Consider the following 26,057-nt stretch of genomic DNA (forward strand, 5'->3'; position numbering starts at 1 on the left):
TGAATGGAGATGTATGCATATCACACTAGATAAATCAGGTAGTATTTTGGGAGGTGAGTACACAGGAATTGTTGTTTTGGGTATTTAACTTGGTGTTAATTCTTGGCAGACCAAGTAGATCGACCAAAAGTGCAGGACTGGCTAGAGGCTAGGTAGGAAGCTGCACAAAAGATGTTAAATTTAGACACTCACTTCTTACAGAGAAGCTTTCTTTGCAGTCTTGCTGTATGTGACCGTAAGCTGCTCACTTGCCTGCTAGGCACACCCAAAACTTTTGGTCCCTGGCTTTGCTGTCTGTCTCCCAGCAGAGTTGTCCTGACACCACATGCATATCTTGTGGGTTTAACTTATAGGGCATAAACTCCTCAAGAATTCAGAAGGAAGCCGACCCACTCCCTGACCAGTACGTTTTTCCAGTGCTTCATGGTGCTTTTCCCAGTGCTTTTTCCAGTGGTTGATGAGCAAGGATCTGCTGGGACAACTCAGACAGAAAGCAGCCATCTATGAGAAGGGTAATGGGATGAAGCTGAAACACAAAAAATTCCATTTAAACATAAGAAAAAACTGTTTCACTGTGAGGGTGAGGGAGCCCTGGCACAGGCTGCCCAGAGGGGTTGTGGAGTCTCCTTCCTTGGAGGTCTTCAAGACCCATCTGGACATGTTCCTATGCGACCTGACCTAGGTTGACTTGCTTCTGCAGGGGGATTGGACTAGATGATCTCTAAAGGTCCCTTCCAACCCCTACCATTCTATGATTCTATGGGCAATGGCAATTCACTGTACTGCCTGCAGCAGTGGGACTACACATACAAATAAATAAATCCTCTAAAGCAGGAGCCCTGGTTTTTAGGTATATATTGCTGTGATGTGGCTTCTGAATTTCAGCCTGGAAGCTAAGATTTCCAGCATCTTGTAAAACAGATATTGTCTGTTCTGTTTTACAGAAGCTGAAACTATGCTGATAAATACAACTTCACTTAACTAGAGTTAGGATGAAATTTAGGTGCATGAACTGCTTACATGCTTTTCTTCCAAGTGCTGTACAAGCAGTGTCCTTGCAGCATACTGTCATATTGGGTCATAGCAATGAGAAGACTGAAGAGAATGTGAGGATTTAAAGCCTTTTCAGGGGAAAGTAAACTAAAGAGGGTATTTTCTATGTAAGATGCTGTATAAATAGAGGAAAGTGCCTGCCTTACAAATGGAAGGGGACACAATTTTCACACATTCTTATATCTTAAATGTAATTTCCCTAATGCAGTTATCTCCTCTTGTTGTATCTGTGATTACTTTGACTCCTTGCAGTTTGTAAGCACCTAATTTACTTCTTGCTTCCCATTTAAAGGAATTTAGGAAGTCTATCCTGTTACGAAGATTGAAGAAGTTGTTTGTTGTTTGTTTGTTATTAATGCAGGCTTCGTACTACTCTGATCTGAGTCTCCACAACAGTGGCTATGGTTCCACATCTCAACCTCCTTCCCAGAATGGAAACTGGGTTTGTTGCCAGACTTTACCTGGCCTGGACTTGTTCTGACTTCATTTGGACAATCTAACTTCTTGTACTCAGAAATGAATTTGGACCAATTGTCAAGAGCCTCTGTAGCTCATTTTAGTAAAACCTTTAGTAAAAATAAAGCAAATCCATAACAGACTTTTTAAGATTGGAGTGAGTAATGGAAAGCTGTTTTAAAATGAGCACAATTAGCTTTCCTTTGCTGCTCCTCCCTTTCCTACAGTTATTTTGCTTGTTTTTGGCCTCAATTGGTCTCGAAAACTAAGGGAAATCTTAGTTAACTGAAGTTCACTATTCTGTTTGAGGCAATTTCTCTGCTTCCCATATCAGTCTAGCAAGCTTAAAACAACCCAGTCTGCGTAAAATAAAATTACAAGCAAATGATTTGCAGACTGCTAGAAGAAAATCGCTGCAACTTCAAAATCATGTGAGAGGTTGGATTGTCCTCTGTATGTAGACTGAGCTCAGCCAGGCCAGTGCTCACAAAGCAGAGCTTGAGCAGCGGTGTGCAGCCTGTGCTGCTGCTGGGAGCACTGCAGGGACATTGCCAGTGCTGTGGGGCGGCCGCGACGATGGGGCGCTGCAGGTGTGGAGATGGGAGATGATTTGCTGCAGGACATTGGCAGCTTGCTGTGGGTTAGGGACCACTGCTGGAGTAACTTGCACCTAGTTACGCCAGATACAGCATGTGCTCACTGGACTTCATTGCTGCATCTTGTGAGTGTTGGTTACTAACAGCAGAGTCATTTGTTTTATGGTGCTCTGACTAAAGTACTTGTGTCCTGACTGATTTGGGTTTTCTTTGCATTTTTGTTTAATACTAAAATACATAAGAGATTATCTTTATAGCTTTGTGAAACACTTAAAAGTGTATCTCAAAACACTCCTGTCCTTTGTATGTAGGTCTTTTTCTGACTCTGGTTGAAGTGAGGAGAAACGCCCTTTCTGGCTATATACAACTGTGTATGAGAGACAATAACAACTTAACAACCTAAAATTAAATTATGTTGATTTGCTTTTCCATAATGTCATGTATTCCCTTCCTGTAGGAAATGCGTGTATCTGCTTGGTATTCTTAGTCTTTTGGAGTTGAGAACTAATGCTCTTATGGTGCAGATGACTAATATTCTCTACAATGGGTTTCCTTGTGATGTAGTTTGATAACCATAATCTCTTATCAAGATGATTAATTCTGCTGTAGATGCCTTTTCTTGTTTCATTTTCTATGCAAAAAAAGTTCTGTGCTTGTCTTCCTTAGCCCTCCTTGCTGTACAGCGATGCCTTGCCAGCCAGAAGTTACAGGGTTTGTTGTACTAATGCTTTAAAGAACAAACACTGAAGCCACTCACTGTCAGCCATGCACATGTTGTGTCTTACCTCTGTAGTTCTTGTTGAATCCATTTATTTTGCACTCCGGTGTCTGACCCATCTGAATGCACGTGTGCAATGCTGTTTGTACAGACCTGGGTTTGCCAGTCCTTCTTTTTATTCCTGTTGGAACTCTGCACCCACTGCTTGTGGGGTTGTGATGCTCATGCAGATTTGTCTCTGGATGAAGACAGTTGTCTTCATTTTGGTGTATTAGCTACAATGTGCAGGAACAGGCCAGAGGAAGGCAACATCAATTCTTTCTGTTTGTGTAACACTAACAGAAAAATCAGTTTAAAAGTCTTTATAGCCAAATTCTACTGTTCTTTTTTAAACTTTTAAAATGAGCATCTCTGACGATTTTTTTCTCAAAGCTTAGGATTTCCTACTACCCCTGTGTTTCCTGAGCCATGCAATTATATACTAAACATGAGCCAGTCTTAAAATGTGCATCTTCTTCCTGTTGTATTAGTTTAGTAAACTGGCTAGTAAGTGAAGTTTCATGAGTGTGAGCTTTTCCCCTTATTGTCGGCACCAGAAACGAAGGTTGAAGAGATTTGAACAATTTAAGAATTGATGTAGCCATTTTGTCGGTAGGCAATATCAACTGTTGAATTGATGATTGGGAGAACGATTAGAAATGCATGACTCTGTGATGGACCACAGGTAGGTGTGTCAGAGTTTGCATGTGCCTCAGGACACTTCCCAGCTCACTAACTTCAGATTGTGTTAGATCTTCACTTGCATGTTGCTTGTGGATGTGTACAGGAGACATCCCTGTCCTTGCACATAGTGCTCATTCCCCTCTGTTCTTCGCACTGCACCTTGTGAATTTGTGATGTGCCAGATTGAAACCAGAAACTAGGTCTACCAGTCCTGTTCTCACTCTGTCTTTTAATTGTAGGCGTCTGTGTATGACGAGAGCATTTACAGTGGGAGTCGTCGATATAGTGCCTCTAGTTCTCGTGCTGTAAGATGTTTTCTTCATTTCCCTGTTGTCTGTCTCTGTCCTCCAGTAACCTGTGTGTACCAGAACACAGCATTTTCTGGGCTAAGGAACATTTAAGATGGACTGTGTGACATTGACAGCCTGCTGCTGTAAGCAGAAGTACAAGCACTGTTTCCATGAGATTCCGTGAAGTACTCAGTAATGACTTATCTGCTGTTCTAACGCCTGGCCTCATGCAAACCAGCTCTGGCTCACACCAACAGAGCCCAACACTAGGTGCACACTCCCTCTGCCACAAGGGGAGTTTCAGCTCTGCCTTGCACTTGTCTTGCAGATTATGCACCATTCTTCCAAGGTGCTTTTAAGTCCCTTCCCTCACTGAGAACTAATCCTTCTTTCAAAAACTGAGAATAATACGTCTTTAAAAAAAACCCCTAAAACAGCAAAAAACTCACTTCCCTGGTGTCAGGTCATCAGGACTTACCTGCTAGCATGAAACAAAGGATTTTAGTGAATGTATGGCTTGCTTGGTTTTGTTTCTTAGATTTGTATTCTGTAGCGATGTCACAGACAACTTGTTTTCAAAATACATGCTCCTGTGAGTGGAGGGCTCTGTCATTTATGGGAAGAGACAATATGAGGAACGACAATATAAATATAAATATAAATATATAAATATTTATATAAAATATAAATATAAAATATTTCCTTTGAAAAAAAGAGAGGCTGCAGGACTGGGTTTACAGATTAGAATGTAGAGAATGCCTTCACCTCCTTGCAGATGGGGCCTGCGTGTTACAGTGGATATTTGGGCCAAGCATTACATCTGCTGCTGTTGTATCTGCTGATTCGGTGGGGGGAAGCCAGTCTTTTTATTTTTGAATCATGCTCTATAGACTCACTGCTTGTTCTGTCTCTGATTTCCTTCACTAATTATCAAAAAAAAACCCAGCCAATCAAAAAAGCCTTCACAAATGTACAAACACCACCTAAGACTGTAACACAAAAAAGCATTGAAGTTAGTTTAACTGTAAAAGTTATTTTATAAGCTTGCAGAAGGGAACAAACTTTCAGGAATGCTTGTGAAGTGCTTGTTAGTCTTTAAAGGGCTATTCCATCCCCTTGCAATCACACTGATTCACTAGCTGGGCTATGCATTTTGCTGTTCCTGATGTTAAGCTTCAGATTACTTTTTGTTTCATAGTTGTACCTTGTTTTCATTTGGCTGCCTTGGAAAATTCATTTATATATTTACCTGTTTGGGCTGTTGCAGCAGCCTGCAATTCAATTTTGTACTTGCTGCTGAAGCTGCACTGAGCTGGATGTAGACCTTTGTTTGTATGGGATACTTTCTTTTTGTTAACGTCTCTCAAAGGCCCAAATGACATGCTTCTACTCTTGGGAGAAATATTTTACAGTGGGCTCCAAGCCTAAATGCTGTTTACAAGTCTGTCAGCCACTCTTAATGGCTTGAGCAGGGAACAACTCTGAGTAAAACACCAGTGATTGTTCCCTTTCCTCCATCCCTATCCCACCCTATGCCACAGGCCTTTGGAAGCCTGTGTCATAACCCAGCCTCTCCAACTACTGTTCCATGGTCCTCTGTAGTGAGAGCAATGAAGTATGAGAGTTTTACTTCAATGGGAAGGGCTTTGTCACTATCACCAGGTTATCTGTGAACCTTGTAGCTATTTCATTACATAAAGAGTACACCCTTTGGGTAGCTGTCCCCAGAGAATGCTTTTAGATGATGACAGGTGAATGCAGGCGGTAAAGCTAAAACCAGTCTCGTGAACAAGTGGCACTTGCTTCCATATTCTGCAGAGGGAGCAACTCTGGAAGAAATATGTCCCTTAAAGCAGGAATGTGGAACTCATAAGTAGTTTATACTTTTTTCCTGTCACATCTTTCAAGTTTATTCTACATCCTTGTTACATTAAATGTAAGACACCATTGATAATGTAAGGCCCCTGTGCTAGAATTACTTAATGAGAAAACAAAATATTAATATTTGCTTTGATGCCTTTGTTTTTAATTTAGGAATTGAAGTGGCTGTGATTGCAAATGGTTATAAACTGTGTGGCACACAGCTCTGCATTTTTCATGTTCTTATCTCTGAAGTGAGACTCGGTTGTTCAGGTGCATGAAGCCACGTTCTGCACTACTTCTGGGGCTTTCTAAGGGTTGTGTACCTTAGAATGTAATGTTTTGTGATTAGTAACTAAGCTTATGATTGGACTGTAGCTGGGGTTATTTCCAGCTTACACTCTTATCCTTTATTAGTACTGCAAGCTTAATTTTCATTTAATACAATGGTGCTTTGTTCACGAGACTGATGATGCTGAAAGAGCCCTCCTGTACCCTTGCTGAAGATATGGCTGTCTCTGTAGCTGAGAGGGCCAGGGGAATCTGTAGCAGTTAGGTAACTTAATGGCATAAACCTTAAAGAAAGACAGAGTATGTACATCTCAAAAGTAGGATAATTCTTCAGATTTCAATGTTTTTTGTAGCTGAGAAATGGTCTGAAGTGCCTGTGAAATAAATTCATAGAGGTCATTGGCAGCATAGTCTGAACTGCTGAGAAGAGCTTGTTCATGCTTGTTCTGTCCCTGAACTGCTTTTGCCCTTGTGTCAGTACAGCCTTTTGCACAGCAAGTCTCATGGATGGACATGCCTTTTCACAAAAGCTACGTTCCAAATTGCTTTGAGGTGGCAGCAATAGGAAAAATGTCATGTCCAGTAAACCTCAAACTTCTATAATTCCTCTCTGTTCTGAATGTATCGAAATCTCCCTTTTATACATGCTTATGTATCTTTCCATAAAGTGCATCTAAATATAAGATTGAGTGTGAAGCTGCTTCTGTGAAAATAGAGGAAATAATTATGAAGTGCATTTCCAGAGTAAGTTTTAGTTATGTTTCTGTGACACTTTCAAGTTTCATTTCTCTTCCCTACTTTCACTGCATTATACCCTTTGTGAATTAAACAGTATAGACACATTCTTTGTCCTTCTCAGCAACAAGTCAGCGCTATTTGTTCTGCATCACTGCTTAGATGCTTGCTTTTAAGGACTAAAGTACTTTCTTTGGCAGGAGATGAGGACTGCAGGTGCTGGAAAAGCGACAGAGATAACTGGGTCTCTGAAATGGTCTCGATTTTTACTTTAATCACCACATAGATGGATTTTTATTGCTTTGGCCCATGGAGCACAGATTGATTTTGTATGTGCACAATGTTGGAAACATGGAAAGAAAGCTCACCAGAGAACCTCAGAACTCTTGGAAGAGCAGTAGGACTGAACTTTCTGTATAGAGACTGAGAGTTTGTGACTGGTATTTTAAGACATATAAATAAATCCTTAGTATTCTGTCATTCTAAGAACTGAATCAAAACTCTACTTGATCCATTAACTGGAATTGCTGCTTGCCTTGGTCTTTAAAATTAACAGTTGAGATGTCTGCTCTCTGACTTTTACTGTTATTCCTTTGTCCAGCTGCATGGAAGCATTTTTATAACTGTCTTCTGATATAATGCTCTAAATCCTCTCCTGCTTCCCTTCCAATTCTAACGCTTTTCTCTTTTCTCTGCCTGCTGTTCTTGGTTTACCTGCCGCAGCCTTCTGAGTACAGCTGCTACCTTGGGTCAGGATCTCGGGCATCCTCAAGAGCCAGCTCTGCTCGGGCCAGTCCAGTGGTAAGCTCTGCTCTCTTTCTTTGTCCCTAAACTGTATTTCTCTATTCTTTGACGCCTTTTTTTTTTTTTTTTTTTTTGTACAAAGAGATTACTGTTCCTCCTTAGACAGTTCCTTATGGTATTGATTGGACCTCCTGGGCAATGCCTAAGGCAAAGAAGAGGTGAACCAGCTGAGCAAATACAAAACCAAAGTGATTTCTGTGCAGATGCACGTGTTTTTACAGTTGAAAGTACACTTTGGACTCATATGACAATGCTAAATTTTTACTAAGTTGAGCATAAAGGACATAAGAAAAGGTATTGTGGAAAAGACTAGGTTGTTGTTGCTAATGTCACATCTCCTTTGGTTATTAAAATTAGGAAACCCTACATCTTTCTGCAACATTCATTTTCCCCTGATTTTTACAGATACAAAGTAATTGTCCTCTGTTTTTCAATGGCATATCACTGCTTTTGCTTTGTGTTTTTTGCTGTTTACAACTTTGAATATATTTCCCAATTAATTTCAGAGCAAGACCTGATAGTGTGATGGCAGTAATAGAGTGGAGTAGCACATCTCTTAGAGGAAATATGTAGCTTACAGTAGACTAGTCTATAAAAAAATAATATTTCATTGAGAGAGAATTTTGAAGCATTGTACTGAATATGAGTAAACTGGTTCTGCTTCATAGAAGCCTTCCTCTTAGTCAAGTTTTTTATATGCTTGTTCTCCAGGGACCTGTAATGTATCACCTACCACATCTCCAAGATACAAAGTGATGAGGAGAGTCATACTGTAAATCAACAGACACAACATGTTTCTGTAGTCATAACATCCTATTGCCTTTGCTGAGAACCTGAAATATAAATTCTGTAAATGTTGCCTTAAGGACTAATTAAAAAGGATTATCTAGGTAGTCAAAGAAACTACGAGGACATGCAACACAGTAAGCTGTAACATGAATTTTTAGAGTGTAACTCTTCAGTAAACACACATAGACTGCAGTAAGAATCATAGAATCATAGAATGGTAGGGTTGGAAGGGACCTTTAGAGATCATCTAGTCCAACCCCCTGCAGAAGCAGATTCACCTAGATCAGGTCACATAGGAACATATCCAGGCAGGTCGTGAAGACCTCCAAGGAAGGAGACTCCACACCCTCCCTGGGCAGCCTGTGCCAGGGCTCCCTCACCTCAACAGTGAAATAGTTTGTTCTTACATTTAAATGGAACTTTTTGTGTTTCAGCTTCATCCCATTGCCCCTTGTCCTGTTGCTAGCTACTATAGAAAAAAGGGATGTCCCAACCTCCTGACACTCACCCTTTAGATATTTGTAAATATTAATGAGATCCCACCTCAGTCTCCTCTTTTCTGGACTAAACAATGCCAGTTCCCACAGCCTTTCCTCGTATGAAATCTGTTCCAGTCCCCTGATCATCTTGATGGCTCTGTACTGGACTCTCTCCAGAAGTTCCCTGTCCCTCTTGAGCTGAGAAGCTCACAACTGGACCCAATACTCCAGATGAGGCCTCACCAGGACAGAGTAGAGGGGGAGCAGAACCTCCCTTGACCTGCTGGCCACACTCTTCTTGATGCATCCCAGGATGCCATTGGCCTTCTTGGCCACAAGGACACATTGCTGGCTCATGGTTAGTTTATTTCCATTATGTGAGGGTTTTTTTATGCAGACCAGGCCACTTGTACAAATTGCTTATGGTAATCACGAAAGGCAGCTTGCACCTCCTGGGAGCTACAGGGGATTTTTGCCTTTTAAATTCTCTGCTCACACTTTGGGCTGTTTGTATGCAAGTGGCTAGAGACAGTTAGCTGTGTCATCACTGACACTGAAGAGGAGCCAAGCTGAATCTGCTCTGCAAGGGGAAAACAGCCACTTTTTTTCTTAATTAGTGGTTTATTGCAGGTGTTAAGAGCATCTGTTATTTCCGTGGCCTTAAAGAGCTGATTTAACACTGTATTGGGTCTAAAAGGTACCAGTGTAGGGAGTTTGCTTCTCCTAATGCTAGGTAATGCAAGGCTTGTTAACAAGGTAACTCTTAATAGTTCTAATTACTACAGAAGGTCAATGCAGCAGCACTTTGATTCCCCCCCCTTCTGTTTTCTTTGTTAAATAGACAATGCTTTTCCCTATAACTCAGCATAAGGAATCACTTGCCTTTTACTAACAAAGGTTTCAAGGTGTTTTGATAACATTTCTATTTGATCTTGGTATTTGATCTTGTTAGTAAAGATGACAAAACAGGGTCCCGTCTTTTCAGCAGGCTTGGCAGTGTATTGTTTCCACTTGTACAATCCTGAAATGGCATCTGCTTGGACTTCCTAAAGGAAGAATACAGATCTGCTTGGAGGATGGTGATAACTTACGAGACGGGAAAAAAGTGGTTGTTTTTATCTGAGTCATCTACATTAGAACTATTTTAATACTGCTAACCCCCCAAAAAATGAGTTGTTCCCTGCCTTAATCTATCAAGCCATATGCTTTCCTGATTCTGCTTTATATATATTCTGGCATTTACACACGTCAAGATTTTATTCCAAGTTTACTTCTTAAATGGCTGTCAGAGGAGAGAGAAAAGAGGAGTATCTGTTGGGTTGGTTGAGTTTCCCACTTGCTTATGTCACTTGAAAGTGTGATAGTTTACAAAATCCATGTACTGTAATTATGTGTGCTTAATGCTGAAGTCAAATGTTATTTTCTTATGATTATGGGCATTATTAGGCAGAAAACCAAAACTGAACTGTTTCCAAGCATAACTATAATGAGAAATTTTATATTGAGAATGATTCAGTTCTGATTTAAAGCATACAATAGCATGTCACTACAGCCCTTAATTTTTTTTCTCGGAACTTTGTTTCCCCCTTCTATCAGTATTCATTAAACAGTAAGCAAAAAGTGACAGATGTTTTCCTGCTGTGCACAGCTTTGCCAGCTTGTCTTCTCATTTGTGCTACCCTGTTTATAATACAGTAAAAGCCAGGAAGATACTTAAAAACTAGATTAATTAAACATGTAAATAATTGTCTTTGTGTGTATTTTTTAATTCACTATGTCTGCATGAAGTTTGCTGTTTGTTTATTTTTCTTTAGTATTTTTTCCATGATCTCCACTAGTAATTACTGCCTGCTGTCCTTGCAGTTATCTGCAGATAAGCAAATGTGGCATTTATTTTTAAAGCATTAAATGCCATATAAAGTACAAGTCTTAAGACTACTGAGAGCAAACATCAGGCCCGTCTGTGCAGACAGAGGTAGATCTTCTGCCTGAGCTAATGTAATGTTTTGGCTGAGACAGGCTTTTTAATATGAATTCCTAGAATTTTTTATTTAAAGTAAGAAAGTACCAGTGAAAAACAATTCATAGAATCATACTAGTGAAAAACAATTATTTATACATTTGAAACAGATTCAGAATGCAATACAATTTCTCTGAAGGCTTTCTAAGCAAAAGAAGGCAAAATAATAGGAGAGGGCATGTTTTTGCTTCCCTGAAAAGATGATCTTTCCTATTAACCCTCTCTCTTCTTGTGGAGTCTCAGACTGTGGTCACAATTCGTTAGCATGCAGCCTGGCCAAAGTGGGCTGGTACCAACAGCAGTGTGATCCCACAAAGTGCAGGACTGAAAATGCAAGTGCTGTGTAGCGAGTGTGTTACTTTACTGAGATCTTACTGTAATGTATGGTTGTGAAGAGCTTTTTTTTTTTTTTTTCTGAAGCAGCAGCTTATCATCTTCTCGCCAGAAATAAGATTTAGACACTAACAAACTTAATTTTCATGGAAGCAGTTATCAGCATGCTCAAGCTGTGCTTTTTCTCCTCTACACTTAAAGATTTAGGCGTGTATCTTAGTCCAGCCACTGACAGTCTATGCTTTCAGCCCCTCAGGACTGAGGATTTGCTGCAGTGCTAACTTGCATTTCAGAGAGTGATAAGTTTGTTTAAGCAGTGACATTTTGCATAACACTCATTCCTGATAGAGGACACTTCTGACAAATCCACTTTAGACCTGACAAAGTTCAGCAGTGGTTTTCCCTGCTGACTTCTAAAGGCTTATTGCTAATTGCTGGTCTTAAGGTGGCTCTCACTGGAAAAACACTCGGGAACATTCTGTGTTACTGCCAGCCGATCAAACTGGTAAGGTGGGAATTGTAGGAGAGGTTATATAGATTGCAGTACTTATTTTGTTTGTTTGCAGTTTTTGTACATAACATGCTATGTTCAGCATTCTCTATTGTGAGATTTTTTTGTCTGTGGGAACCATATTTCCATTTCAAACTCTGCTGTACTACTTTAAGAACAGGAAGTGATCATAATATGATTTGTCACCAAAAAACACCACTTGCTTTTATGAGGAAGTTGATTTAAGTGCAAGATCTTAGATGAGCTGAGCAGTGACATCCACATGCTGAACACACTGAAGTTGTTATCATACCTGATCACATTAAGTGGCACTTGCTACCTAACAACAGGTGTTTCACATTTCCCTTCTCTTCTATCTTTGTCTAGAAGACTGGAAGCTGAAAATTGTGCCTTAGTCCTGATTCTAACTTGCAGATGGGGGATAATGCTAAACTGTCCCACAGCCAGTTAGATGTGCTCTGATAGTGAGTGCTCTGGACACTCAGGAGCGGCAACGGGCTTCAAGGGTTAAACTACTAGCAGACTGCAGAGTAGAGAGAAATACTTTTTCAAACATTATACTAAAATGTTTTTATTATCTATGAAAAATAGACAATATATCCATATATAGACTTGTGGAATGATTTTGCTCTTGTTTCCAGCTGCGGTAAGCCTCTGATATTGCTGACATTTTTGTAACGTTGCTCTGGATTTATTCCAAAATAGCTGTCAGAAGAGGCTGAACTCTCATTCCATTGTACTTATTTTGCAGAAAGCAACCTATTCCCTTTGCCAAAACAAAGATGTGTGTGCTGAAGCTCCTTGGAAAATTACTTCCTTTTCCTGCTTTTCTGTGTACTAAGTACAAATTGCCCAAATTGTCGGGTAAGAGGAAGGTAACCCATGATTAGAGACAGACCCATGCCATTGTAGAAATAAAAAATGGTACAATGTTCTAGAAATTATAGGTCTGGTATCATTAGGAGAATTTCTCTTTAGATCTCATTATAGCAAGTATTCTGTTAGTTCTTTATTTTTTTATGTGGAAAAGTCCCAAAATGTATGAAAAGCTACACTGAGTATAGTATTGTGAAGATGGAGAAGTTGTTTTCAGCCTCTTTGATTATTACAGAATTCTTTGTTGAATGACGGTACAGAAGTGTTTTGGGCAAGAATTTTGTGCAACTTCAAATGGAAATAAATGTTCTTTCCTGACTTTTCTCTGATTTCTTACTGGATCAAATGCTGGAGGGCTTTTCAAGGACTGGGCAAAGGCTGAAAACCTGGAGTTCCCTCTGGTGGCTAACTGCTGTTGGAAACCATCATTTAGGTTTTTCAAGGAGTGATGCTATGATTACATTAACAATGAGCAGAATGAAAACTGCATAAAATATAAAGTAGATTTCTCTCTTTCTACAAGACACTATTTGCATCTTTTGTTACCTCAGTGCCATGCAACCATAAAATCAAATGTTGCTTGTTTCAGGTGACTTTTGCTTTAGAAAAGTGTTCTGTAGCAGGAGGCATCTTTGTAATGAAAGGATGCTATGTTAAAATGAGGAACTGGCTTTTCTCAAAAGAGATTACATTAAAAAATATTAATATTGAAATAAATTGATAGTGATAATTACTGTTTTTGAGGAGAAAATGCTGAACAGAGTATTCAGAGTTAGAAATTACTTAATAGCTTTAAGTATTAAAGATGAGGCCACCTTAGACAACTATTACAGATTGTTTTGCAATAAATATGTAGCAATCTTCACAGGTGTGGTTCTGAGTGCTGAAGTAGAAATGTCCACCGTATGCATACCTCTCACAACAGTGCTGTCAACGTTTTCCCCTTTGGAAATGGAAGGTTTTGTTTTGACTCGTGATGTATCACTAAAGCAGTATCAATGTTTTCTCTCTCCTTTATCTTACTAAAAACTGAGATTACACTTTTTTTTTTCTTTTTTAGAAAATAGAGAACATTGGACAAATGTAATAATTTTAGTTGTGTACGCCCATGAGGTAGACTTAGAAAAGGCTGTACATCAATTTCTGGACATAGACTTGTGCCTCCATGTGTGTGTGTGTACATATGCTTATCTTTGGTAATATGCCAATATTTACACTCCCACAATTGTCTTGATAAACAACAACATAGTGTTTGGCCAGAGTAGAAGGCTGCCAAGTCCATCACTTGGAATTGTCTGGCATGAGAATAATAGGCTGTTTGCAAAAGTCAGTCCATCTTGTTTATATAGTCTGAACTGAAATATCTGCCTTCATTAGTAACCTTCTCTTACTGCATCCAAATTCATAGCTTTTATTTTTTCCCACCCTAAGAACTTTGTGTATTCAGTGTCTTTGCAAGGTTTGTATCTAGTGCTTTAAGTCTGGCTTATTTTACTTCAAAGCTGAAGTCAAAATTTATTAATGCTAATCATGGGGAAATTATGATATGTGTTGTCGGTGTAAAAAGATGATTTGTAGCAGGTACTTCAGTTCTGGGAAATATTTTTTTAAAAATAGGGTACCATGGTTAGTATGAAAAATAATGTGTGGGATCATCCACGTATGTATAATTCAAATAAAAAACCACAGTGCCAAATATGAACTGATTGGAAAGAGGTATAGTTTTAAAGTGTGCTTCCAGTTAAACTTACCAACTTACATTAAGCTCAACTGTCCTCTGCCTTCCCTGAATCAAACCTCTTCTGACTTTATTTTTTTTTTTCTTATTTCAAAAACACTATTCCCTTTGGCTCTTAGATTCTTGATCTGGGGAAGCCTTTCATTTTCTAGAAGTCTTTTGGAAAACCATCTTGGCTGTGGTGTTGAATATTCCCAGAGGAGATTCTCAGCATGTTCTAGACTTTGTGACTTCCAGTGAGCTTTTAATTTCATTCAGTCCTTTTTACATTTGGTTGCATTTTAGGTGGAACTTAGAAAACGATTACTTATAGATGGATTCTGTTGTGAAATGCACTCTTCCCCCAGCCCGCCCCCGCCTCACCCAATAGCAAAATAAATAATGACAAAACACTTGTGTTTAAATTTCTACTCTTGGATATATTTGTTTACCTTTAGAGAGGGAAAAAGTTGATAGAGTGGTTCCCATCAAGGAAAAAAAAAGCCCCAAATTGCTCAGGTTGTATGTGGGTTTTGCTCTATAAGTTGGTTTGGTTTTTTTAAGCATTTAAGCTGTCTGTGTCTATGGTAATTTTCTGTACTTCTAAATGCCACTTTGGCTCTGTTTTATTTCTTCTACATTAGTTTTGGTGCAGGATCTCTCTTCTGAATTACCAAATTCCAGTGAAGTCCTGAAACTATAAGAGAGCTGTTTATTTAGACTTTGAACTGGTCCCTGATATTTGACTTGAGGGTCAGTTTTTGTAGTCTCAGCCTTACTTGGATCTTTGCTTGAAGTCACAATCAAATTTTGTCTTGAGTGCAAAATACTTAAGAGAGGTTTTAAGCTTTAGTTAGTTTTGGTTTTTTTTTTTCCCCCTTGTTCTTCTTTCGGAACGGTACAGTCCTTCGAGTGTAACTTCATATCTCGCTTTTGGGAATTGGGGAGGGTGTGCTGGCTGGCTTCTGAGGTAGCCTTTTTTTCACTTAAGGTCCATAAACATGTAACTTCAAGAAGCTATCTTGATCTGGAAATCTATTGGTCTGTTGATTAAAAAGCTTAACCTCTCAGCTTAAGTAAATTATTTGGGGTTTATTTGAGGAATATTTTTAAACTGTTCTAAAGTAAATAGGAGTGGCTGAATATGTCAGCGTAGCAGTTGCATACAGCTAGTTTTATGCCCTGATAAACACACTAGGTGCCTGTGTAGGTCTTTGTATTCTTGCCTTGTTAACTTGTAGCTTGCCTGACACCTTCATGTTTCAAAGCATTGTGATGCCCAATATTTGGGGCAGGAGCTGGGGTGGGGGGAAAGTATTCCTCTGTCTTATTTGGTAGACCAAATATTTTTTATTAATAAATATATTCCACCTCATTATATCCTGCTCAGACATTTGAGGTGCAAAGTTCAGCCATGTGCCCTGAGATACCAGCGAGGACACTGCTGTTCTGAGTGAGCTGGTTGCTTTCTGAGTGGATAGAAATTGCTAATTTTTGCTAAGTCTTTTGCAGGTTTAAGAATTATCCTTCTGATACTTCACTGCCTTCTCTTGCCCTTTATTGATTATGATTCCTTCTAAATCTTTGCTTTACAGATTGAGGAAAGACCAGAAAAAGACTTTGAGAAGGTAAGAAGGATCTTATTAATTATTCTGACAATAGTGCTTTCTTCACATTTGTTTTGGTAGGTAGAACCCACAGTGACTGTACAGAAATCTGTAACATCTATTATGGGGGGGGGGGGGGGTGGAACTGGAATTGTTGGAGCTCTCTACAACTACATTTTTTAAGATGAACTTTTCAACTTATTGTCATTTAGATGTTAAATAGCTGACCTTGAGCAGTAGTTGGCTGAAATTGCTTTAGGCTAAGCCACCTGAATACTGCATTTGTTTATTAGATTTTAATCATGGTATTATGTAAAAATAAATAATCATGAGAGGAGGATACTGCAGTAGTGAGACATTGGCTGAATGCAGAACTCCCAGCACGGTGAAACACTTGATGTGACTACTGTTGCAGAGTAGGTAAAGAACCCTGAAAGAAGAGGAGCTTAAGGAGTAGTCAGAGACATCCACAAAATATATTACCACAAGTTTTGGAAATATGTGGCAAGATGATACTAGCCCCTAAAGACTCTACTAATTAAGAATTGATAGCTAGAAGTTAAGTCATGCAAACTCCTGTTACAGCAGTGTTTAAATAGATCCAATCTGCCTTTTCTCATTAGTTTCCCTTGTTAAACCTTGATTTGTCTTCCTAGAGAGTTATATTGTAATAAAATCTGCATAAGTTAGAAGAGCCAAGGGTTGGTGTATCATGTGTATTTAAAAAAAACCTGAACAAAGCAATCAGCCAACAAACCACAAACACACAAAATATCTAGAGTTAGGGAAAAAGTTAGAACTGTTTTTAACTCCGTGTTTGCAGGGAGCACGTACAGTCTCAAGTTTATCAGCAGCTACTTTAGCTTCTCTGGGTGGGACTTCTTCACGAAGAGGCAGTGGGGATACATCCATCTCAGCTGACACAGAGGCGTCTATTAGAGAAATAAAGGTAAGAAATACTTAAACCAGGAAAAATTAATAAATATGCTTTGAACTTCTTTCCAAAAAAAGAAACTGACTTGTCTCCCACTCCTGGCAGTTGTGACAAAATGAACTGTGTTCTGTAAATGAGAAGTGAGCAGCTTTATTAGAGAGCTTCTGCTGGGGGCTAGTGTGTATTGCAGGAATAATTGGGTAAAGTTCTATGGTATTTGATATCAGAACAGACTGATCATAAAAGCCACATCTCATCCTAACCTAATGAAATTGGAAATGGACTCAATATAGCACCCAGATAGGAGGGCTGAAATAATGCAGAAGCACTGCACTTTCTGGATGCTAATTTGGGGAGGAGGCTGTATCTAAATTGTGATTCCACAAAGTCAGACACATTGGAATAGCAAATAGCTATGCAGTCCAGTGTTTGTATCCGTGAGTACTGGTCTGGGCAGTCCATAGCTATTCTAATCTGTGTTTTAATGCCCCATTCTGAAGACTATTTCAAAATCTGAATTCTGTTAACTTTCATGCGTATGGCTTACAACTCTTCTGAAATTACAGCCAGTTAAAACATCTGAATTTATACTAAGACCTCAGATACAGGCAGTTCTGCCCTAGTTTCAGCACTGTAAAACAGACAGAAGATAGCCATTTACTGGTGACCAAGGACAAAAGAGGAGACAAACTGTGAAGTAGGACTTGTCATTAAATTTAGCGTGATGAATGGTTTTCATCTAGTCTTTCTTAAATCTCTAGTACAGCTTCTAGTTAGGCTTGTTTTGGCAGCCATCATCCTTAATACCAGAATCCCTCAGAGGGAATGATAACCAGTGAAAAAGGTAGAGAATGACTGTGTGCCTGGGGTATATGATTGTTGGAGCCTTTGATGCTGGGTCTGCATCTTGTCCATAACATTGAAGATTTCATTTATTCTAGTCGAGAAGAACTAGCATAAACTTCTAACCAAGACAACTCATTGTCGAGCAAGGCTTCAGGTTGGGATCAGACCCCTTAACCTGTGTGGTAAAAATATTTAAATGGGGATTTTGAACACTCACTTTTCCCTATCAGCTGTACTTCTGCCTGTTAGTTTCAGTGGTGTTATTCACACTTCTCACTGTTTCTCTCAGGACATCTATGAGTTAAAGGACCAGATTCAGGATGTAGAAGGCAAATACATGCAGGGACTGAAAGAACTGAAGGTACAGGCATATTGCAGAGTTGGAGTGTGTGATCATTAACACTAGCTAAACATTCAGAGAGTCAGTGTGAGACCTAGAACTGACCTTGCATGCTTCTCTTCTGGGAGAGGTTGTAAACTATGAAAAAGAGTTTCATTAACTGGAAAAGCTTCTCTCCTGACCTTAATTGATTGTCGTGCGAAATGTTTTCACATATTAACTGAAAGGCCGCTGATGACTATTGCATGTAGTCTTTGCTGTTTTGAGAAGATAATTATTTTGCTACCAAATCAAAATTATTAGCATCTTTTTATAGCTTCCTAATTCAGGAACCTTCCCAGTATTGGAAGATGAAGTAGAACTCGTGTCATACAGTGCTGTGAAAAATCAGAGTTTAAAAGTTTGATTGTTTTTGTTTTGATAAAGTCCAACATGCCTTTGGAAAGTTGTGCATGTGAGGTTGTGACTACTGTTTTGGTTTCATATTTAGATCACAGCAGATACCCTTAATCAATTATTTTAAGAAAACCCTGTGTAACAAAGCTAGGCACTAAAGAATTGCTCATCACATCCATGAAGCCATAAACACATTTTGGTGCAGCAACTAACTTGTGCACCTGTGTGTCACCAAGTGAGCAGCAATGTGAGGTGCATTGTTTTTGAAAAGTCAGTCTTGTAGACTTGTATATGTAGACATCGAAGCATGTAATGCAATATTTATTAGCATTAATTGCTGATACTGTTGTCAGCCCAGTGCTGTGACAGGTGAAGATTCTGACATCTTAAGTGAGCTATCAAAAAAGAGCAACTTGTCCCTTTTTCTGTAAAACCTGATCACTGTGTAGCAAAATAATTACACTGCATTTAAAAAACCATGCATTTCAATATGTGTACTTTAGTCTGCCTTTTGTGGTGATTTGTACCCAATCCACACCACTTGATGCTGAGAAATGGTAGCATGCTGAAGGAGTGGCTCAGCAACTACCAAGTTCTTACTTTGCACATACTTCTTTTCCAGCTAATTTGTTTCCAAATACTGTCTGCGTTCCTGTGATTGGTAGTTCTTATCCTTGGGCATAAAAGTGAACCAAAGCACAGTTTGTGTTTGGAACTGTACATATTCATGTCTTTAAAGACAAATTATCTTATTTATCAATAGAAATGTGAACTAAACTAATTTGAACTTAATTTTGTCATCATTTCACCACTATCATTCCTAGTTCCATTGAAAGAGTAGTAGTGAATGAGAAAGTATATGAAACTCAAGCCTTAGATTTTAGTATTAGAATTACTGAGGATTCAAGAGAAATTGCTTGACCTGTAAACTAAAATGTTGCCATGTGTGTCCTCCTTGTTAACACGTGTACTGTTTTGTTTATGTAACTTTTATTTCTGCTTTAAAATCTAGTACAAAGTTTGCACAACACTGAAAATTATCCTGACTTTCATTTTGTCATCATTTGTTATTATAAATATCTCAGTATCTTATATTCACATCAAGTTGATGGGGTTAGGGGTTCAAGACAGAGAGTCGTATCTTACAGAGTAAATTTGTAATGAAGGGATGTGATATAGGAGACCTAATGAAAAATGATGCAGCAGGTCACACAAGCTGCACAGTGAATTCTAGTTCCTAAGTCATATTTTTAGCAGTTCTGATACTGCACAGATACTTGACGTGTGTAAAGGGGCAGTCAAACTGCCTTAATTTAAGGCCCAAGAACATCTAAAATGATCTTAAATCAAGGCCAGTTTACCTTTAAAAAAAAAATTCCAACTTGTCAGCAGCAGCTGTGTTGAGCTGCCAATATGCAAGGGCAGGGGGAGGAGAGAGAAGGAAGAAAACTCTGAAAAGGCACAGCTGAAGCAGCAGAGAACAGGAGACATTTTATCCATCCTCAGGTAAGGTTCCTTGCTTGTAAACAGAAGTCTAGTGGGAACACAGGAGGTTGTCCTCACCTCGGGACAGTTGGTAAGCCTCTCTAGTACATATTTAGCACTGGTTTCTGTAGGACTACTAGGCATGCTTGTGGTTTAGTTTTTCATTTTCATGTTTGTATGGTTGGCAAAATGTCTTTTGTAACTGACTTTGGCTGTGGTTGCTTATTCTTTGCAGGACTCTCTAGCTGAAGTTGAAGAGAAATATAAAAAGGCTATGGTGTCAAATGCTCAACTAGACAATGAAAAAACAAATTTCATGTACCAAGTAGATACCCTGAAGGATGCACTTTTAGAGTTAGAAGAACAGCTGGCAGAATCCAGACGGCAATATGAAGAAAAAAATAAGGTATGTGTGTATTTATGGCATGTTATTTAACACTGAATGATTTTGAGGGGGATGTGGGAGAGGGCAGAAACCTTTAGGAGGAAACAACCAAATTACACCAGGCTGGGTGGAAGTGTTGAGGGTAGGGAAGAGTAGCTTGAGGGTAGGTAAGCTTTACAGAGACATCTAGATAGACTACATCTAGATAGACTGGATGACTATGCTAAGGCCAATGTGATGAGTTCCAATAAGGCCAAGTGCTGGGTCCTGCACTTGGGCTACAACAACCTCCAGCAGCACTACAGGCTTGGGGAGGAGTGGCTGAAAATCTGCCAGGCTGAGAGGGACCCAGGAGTGTTGATTGACAGCAGCTGAACATGAACCAGCAGTGTGCCCAGGTGGCCAAGAAGGCCAATGGCATCCTGGCCTGTATCAGGAACAGTGTTGTCAGCAGAAGCAGGGAGATGATCATTCGCCTGTACCCAGTTTTGGTGAGGCCTCACCTTGAATACTGTGCCCAGTTCTGGGCCCCTCTCTACAAGGACATTGAGGTGCTGGAGAGGATCCAGAGATGGGCTACCAAGCTCGTAAAGGATTTGGAGCACATCTCATATGAGGAACAGCTGAGGGATCTGGGGCTGTTTAGCCTGGAGAAAAGAAGGCCCAGAGGAAACCTTATTGTTCTCTACAACTACCTGAAAAGAAGTTTTAGGGGGTGGGTCTGTTCTCCCTAGTGAAAAGCAATTGAACAAGAGGAAATGGCCTCAAGTTGTGCCAGGGGAAGTTCAGGCTGGATATTAGGAGGAATTTCTTTACTGAAAGGGTTGTCAGGCATTGGAACAAGCTGCCCAGGGAGATGCTGGAGTCACTATTCCTGGAGATATTAATTAGGGAAATGGTCCAGTGGTTGATAGGGCTGGGACAAAGTCTGGTCTCAATGATTCTAAAGGTCTCTTCCAGCTGAAATGATTCTGATTCTATTTTATATGTTATTGTTTTATTTCCTGCTAAAGCAAGTGGAATAGCAGCATATTATGTGCTCATGATCATACAAATGGAAATCTTCCCTAAGTTTCTGTCTTCTAAAGAAATGAAGATCTTTTTTGTATGATAAGGCTATTTTGATATTATACAAGTCCTTTTATATTCTGTCTTTAAAGTGAATTCAGAGAGAGCTTGTTCATAGTGACTTCTGGAGCATTTTTACCAAGCTCTCTTCAGAAGGCCTGTGAGAGTTGGTGTGGTTTATATAGTTCAGGCAGCTACCTGGTTGAGAGCTGAATTAAGTCTTACGTGAATTCAGCTATTGGTGTTAAATAATTTGGCAGCTAGTGGTGTTAAATAATAGAGCTGTAGCTTGTGTTAGCTTTTCAGAACTAGCTCTTTAACTTATTACATTTTACTGTGGTGCACTTTAAAACACATAGTTCCTGGAACTATATGGGCTTTTTAAAAATCTGTAATGTCTAGATAATCCTTAGTATACGGCTATGGGGAAAAAGTGGGTTAAATTCCTACCCATTCATCTGTGAAGTCTGTAGGACTTGACTGTGGAAGCTATTCACTGCCAGCCTGCCACCCAATTTAAGAAAATGGCTAAAAGGTGCCTGTCACTTTTTTTTTGGATGGTACAATAGCTTCTTGGAAAAAGAACAAATCAGATAAAAATTTTACTCTTGTGGGACTGTAATTGGAAGAATATTCAAGTATTGCATTGCAGTAAGTATTTTCTTTGTAAGCATTTTCTTTGTATTTGGGCTTATTTTCTCCTTGTTTAATGGGATGCTATTTTTGATCAATAAAAATCTCATTAGCATTTCATTATCTATAGGAATTTGAGAGGGAGAAGCATGCTCATAGCATATTACAGTTTCAGTTCATGGAAATCAAGGAGGCTTTGAAGCAAAGAGAAGAAATGCTTGCAGTAAGTAATGTAATTCTTTTTTTATTGATTTTTGTTATTGGTATCTTCCCAGTTATCATTAGGAGTGTAGAAGGTGAGGCATGGAGAATTTTATTCCCTATTTAAGTTTTTCACTTGAAGAAAAATACTAGTGTTTTAGGCCAGAGCTGACTAATAGAAATGGTACTTTCGTAAGTATTAGATGAAGTTGGACTTCTTTTTCACCTTGCCCATGACATAAGATAAGCTGAGTTTCAGACAGCTGTTTGTGGAGATGCAGAGGAAACTGATGGAACTGTCCAACTTGTTCTAAGTCATCTTCTGGATAGTAAGATTATCTTCAGGAGTGTAGATTTAATTAAGAAGTCAGAAACTATCAAACTGTGCATGTAGGTACTCCTTTAGCACCTGATTTTCTTCATTCTTTGTCACTATTGCAACCTTAATCTTCTTTGTTTAACCTGTTACCTGCTTTCTGTCTTCTTGTTTTGCTCTGGTCTCTCAGGAAATCCAACAGCTGCAACAGAAACAACAAAGCTATGTCAGGGAAATTTCTGATCTTCAGGAGACAATAGAGTGGAAAGACAAAAAAATAGGGGTAGGACTGTCAACTCCCCAAATGTTCAGAGTGGCACTGTTGTTCTGCAGCTGATCCTGCTTTGCAAAGCCTTGTGAATAAAATCCTCTGTAGTGACTTTGCTTGGTGTGGCTGGCTTACTTTATTACCAGTGAACTAGCAAATAGCAGATTTTGTCTTTGTCTGGTATCATAAAAATCCAAGGAAAACTTAGCAGCTGGTCTGATTTCAAAACCTAGGGTAATTTACTGCTGAGGGGCACCATTTGCTTTAGCCATATTGAGAAGGGAAGTGCTATTTATAATGCAATTCCATCAGCATTGAATGTTTGCTTATTCAGATTTAATCTTCATTCTGGACATAAAGTGAAGTGTGATACAGAAGCAGTAGAGCTATTTATGGGCTGTTGGGATGAAAGTCCCCAACTCTCCCTTGCTTCTAATCCCTTTCCATCATCCTCTGTCAAAGCCAAATGGAAATAAAAGCATGGCTTTGGTTTTTAATGATGAGCACTGAAAGATTTTCTGAATATAGGACGAGAAAGAAATCTGGCACTTGTCCTTTACTTGCCATGTTCAATAACTTGCAGCAATTTGAAATGCAACATTTTCTGCTTTTTATTACTGTTCTATTTGTGCATTTATATAGAAATACTGTGGAGATTGAATTGCAAAGTATGCATTTGCATATGGTACATCCCAGTCTAAAGATGACTTATTTGCAGCTTTCAAATTAACTGAAATGTGCTGCACCCATGATGGTACCTGAGATAAAAAAAGACTTAAAATCTGCTGGGCCTACTTTCAATCCCTTCTGTTAACACATGAGAACTGTACTATGTCTTCAGTGTGCATGTTGAATTAATAGGGATATGAATTAACTTTTCTGTCAGATAACAAGGAAAAGTGGATCCTCTGGTGAAGGATTGGACTCTGAATGTCTTTAGTAAGAATTCCTGGTTATTGAATAAGCTGCATATTTCTTAGATTTGAAGTTTATCTGTGTGTATGGAAACTTGGTCCTTTCCTCTTTTTAATACATGCCACTTCCACAAATCTCAAAATATCTTAAATCTGATCCTTCTAATTTACACATGCCTTTCATGGTCTTTACTTCTCTCCCTTCCTGTCTTCATGTCTTCTCGCCCTCTGTCTGTGTTGGGAACTCAGGCATTAGAGAGGCAGAAAGATTTCTTTGATTCCATAAGGAGTGAGCGGGATGACCTTAGAGATGAAGTGGTTGTGCTGAAGGAGCAACTGAAGGTATGCAAGAGGAATAACAGAAACTTGTATTCAATTGCTGATCTTTTACTCCTGTACATTTTTTTTCATAAAATTTGAATCTGACTCAGCAGCAAGAACTCTATTTTCATGTTGCCTTTAAGTTGTGGTTTCGAAAATTTTCTATGTAAAGTCCTTCCCCCTAATATTGACTGACCCCTTAGCAAAGACTGTAGTATTAAGTAGTTGCTTTTGCAGGAAATGCTTGTCTGAGGAACATTTTGCACAGCAGATTTATGTTTGGAAAAAAAAACAAACCAAATAAACCAAAAACAAAATAAAACAAAAAAACCCACCCCCAGACTGAGAATATTATGTGCTCTTTTCTGACTTCCAGCATGTTTAATGGAACAATTGAAGCAATTGTTTATTCAGAATATCAAGGACAAGAACATCTGAAAAAAAAAAAATCCTGCTCTTTCTGAGCAGCAGGTTCTAAAGCATTGCTTTTGCATCTCCACAGAAACATGGAATAATCCCAGACTCTGAAGTAGCCACCAATGGGGAGACATCAGACATTATTGATAATGAAGGACGCTTGGATTCTTCCAAAACTGTTCCAGGCACAGCTCAGACATTAAAGACAGGAGGGGATGGGATGCTAGGTAAGTGCTCTATATCCTTTTGTATCTTTCTGTCTGTCTGTCCATTCACTCATCTTTGCTTGAAGTTTGGGCATTCGTTAGTGGGATGATTAACACATCACACAGCATGCTACTTGTCAAATCACTTCCTATGCATTTTTCTGCTTAATATTTATTATCACTTCAAGTATGTTGCGCAGTTTCCTGCAAAGGCAGACTTCATTTCCTGTTGAAGGTGACAAAGGACGAGAATACAAATATTACATTACAGATAAGTAGCAGTCATTCAGATTACTATTAAACCCTGAGTTTGAAAATTGTCCCAGAGTAATCCTACTGTTGTTCAATATTTTTCAGCATGTATCCTAAAGAATCAGAAAATAAGCATTTTAGCTTCCTATAAAGAACTTGCATGTTGGCTCATTTATATACCCCAAACTGTATCTGCTGAACAATAGTGCTGGGCACTGTTAAAACACGCTAACAATTTTTTTCTTCTTGATATCCAGTCCGATTGAGCAGTTAATATAAACACTCCACATTTTCACTTGTTCTAACAGGATTAACACTGTCCAAAGAACACAACTCTGAGGTGGATAGTGTTAGAAAAGAGAAATCTGGTTGGCAAAAGCATTGTTCTAATGCCCTTGTGCTGAATGACCATTCAGAGAACCTTTATACTAGTGGAAGGAAAGGGAATAATTGAAATTTTTTTTTGTCCTCCTGTTTTATTCTAAATAAACATACTAATAAATAGCAACAGGCAGTCAATGGGTGCAAGTGCAAGTTATCTTACTTTAGCTATTGGCTGCTTTTCCCCCACTGAGTTTTTGTGTGGAAACAATCTGGAACACCAAAACCAAGGTAAGGGTGTATTTGTAAATGTAGTATTTTTTTCCATCTCTCCCCTATTCTGGGTTTTTGAGCTTGTTTGGGGTTTGGTTTGGGTTTGGATTTCTTTTGGAATTGGGTACAACACAGACCCAAAACCAAACTGCTAAAACCACAACCACTATTGTTCTAATATCTCTTGCCTTTAAATACAACTTGAAGAAAAAAACTGTTACCAAAAAAATCTCAAAATCACAGAAGTCCTCCATCTCTTTGGGTGGATGAAGTGGCTGTAAGGGGCACCACGTATCTGAGCTTTGATCTGTCCCGGTAACATCAAAAAGCTGAACTATCTGCTTGCCAATCAGATTTTGCATTTGATGCTCGTCGTACACACTGATGATGCCTGTTAATGGTACTTGAGGATTATTCAGTTATATTTCACTCCTGATTACTTCATTATAATGTCATCAGACGCACTCTTGTATGCATAGAGTGGTGTTACAGTGCAGAGAATATTGCTGAGGAAAAATAATCTTTAATGTTACATCTGCAAGTATGACTGTTAAATTGCACTGCTTGAAACAGTTGTTCTTACCTACAAAAGCTGTAATTCACACAGCCAAGAGCATAAATCT

General features: G+C 39.0%; 1 protein-coding gene across 7 annotated transcripts in view; it reads left to right on the forward strand.

Annotated features, from left to right (window-relative positions):
• LRRFIP1 (LRR binding FLII interacting protein 1) overlaps positions 1-26,057 on the forward strand; it is a 117,824-nt gene that overhangs the window by 77,441 nt on the left and 14,326 nt on the right. For 4 of the 7 annotated variants that reach the window (XM_062002253.1, XM_062002248.1, XM_062002249.1 and 1 more), the window contains exons 3-8: positions 15,847-15,879; positions 16,682-16,807; positions 17,928-17,999; positions 20,095-20,265; positions 22,076-22,168; positions 24,468-24,609. In XM_062002253.1, coding sequence (XP_061858237.1) covers positions 15,847-15,879; positions 16,682-16,807; positions 17,928-17,999; positions 20,095-20,265; positions 22,076-22,168; positions 24,468-24,609 — 637 coding nt within the window. The remainder of the gene's footprint in view (positions 1-15,846; positions 15,880-16,681; positions 16,808-17,927; positions 18,000-20,094; positions 20,266-22,075; positions 22,169-24,467; positions 24,610-26,057) is intronic. The other 3 variants (XM_062002250.1, XM_062002254.1, XM_062002251.1) reach the window with 1 other exon arrangement.

This window comes from Colius striatus, chromosome 9, assembly GCF_028858725.1.
Source record: "Colius striatus isolate bColStr4 chromosome 9, bColStr4.1.hap1, whole genome shotgun sequence".
Classification (NCBI taxonomy): Eukaryota; Metazoa; Chordata; class Aves; order Coliiformes; family Coliidae; genus Colius; species Colius striatus.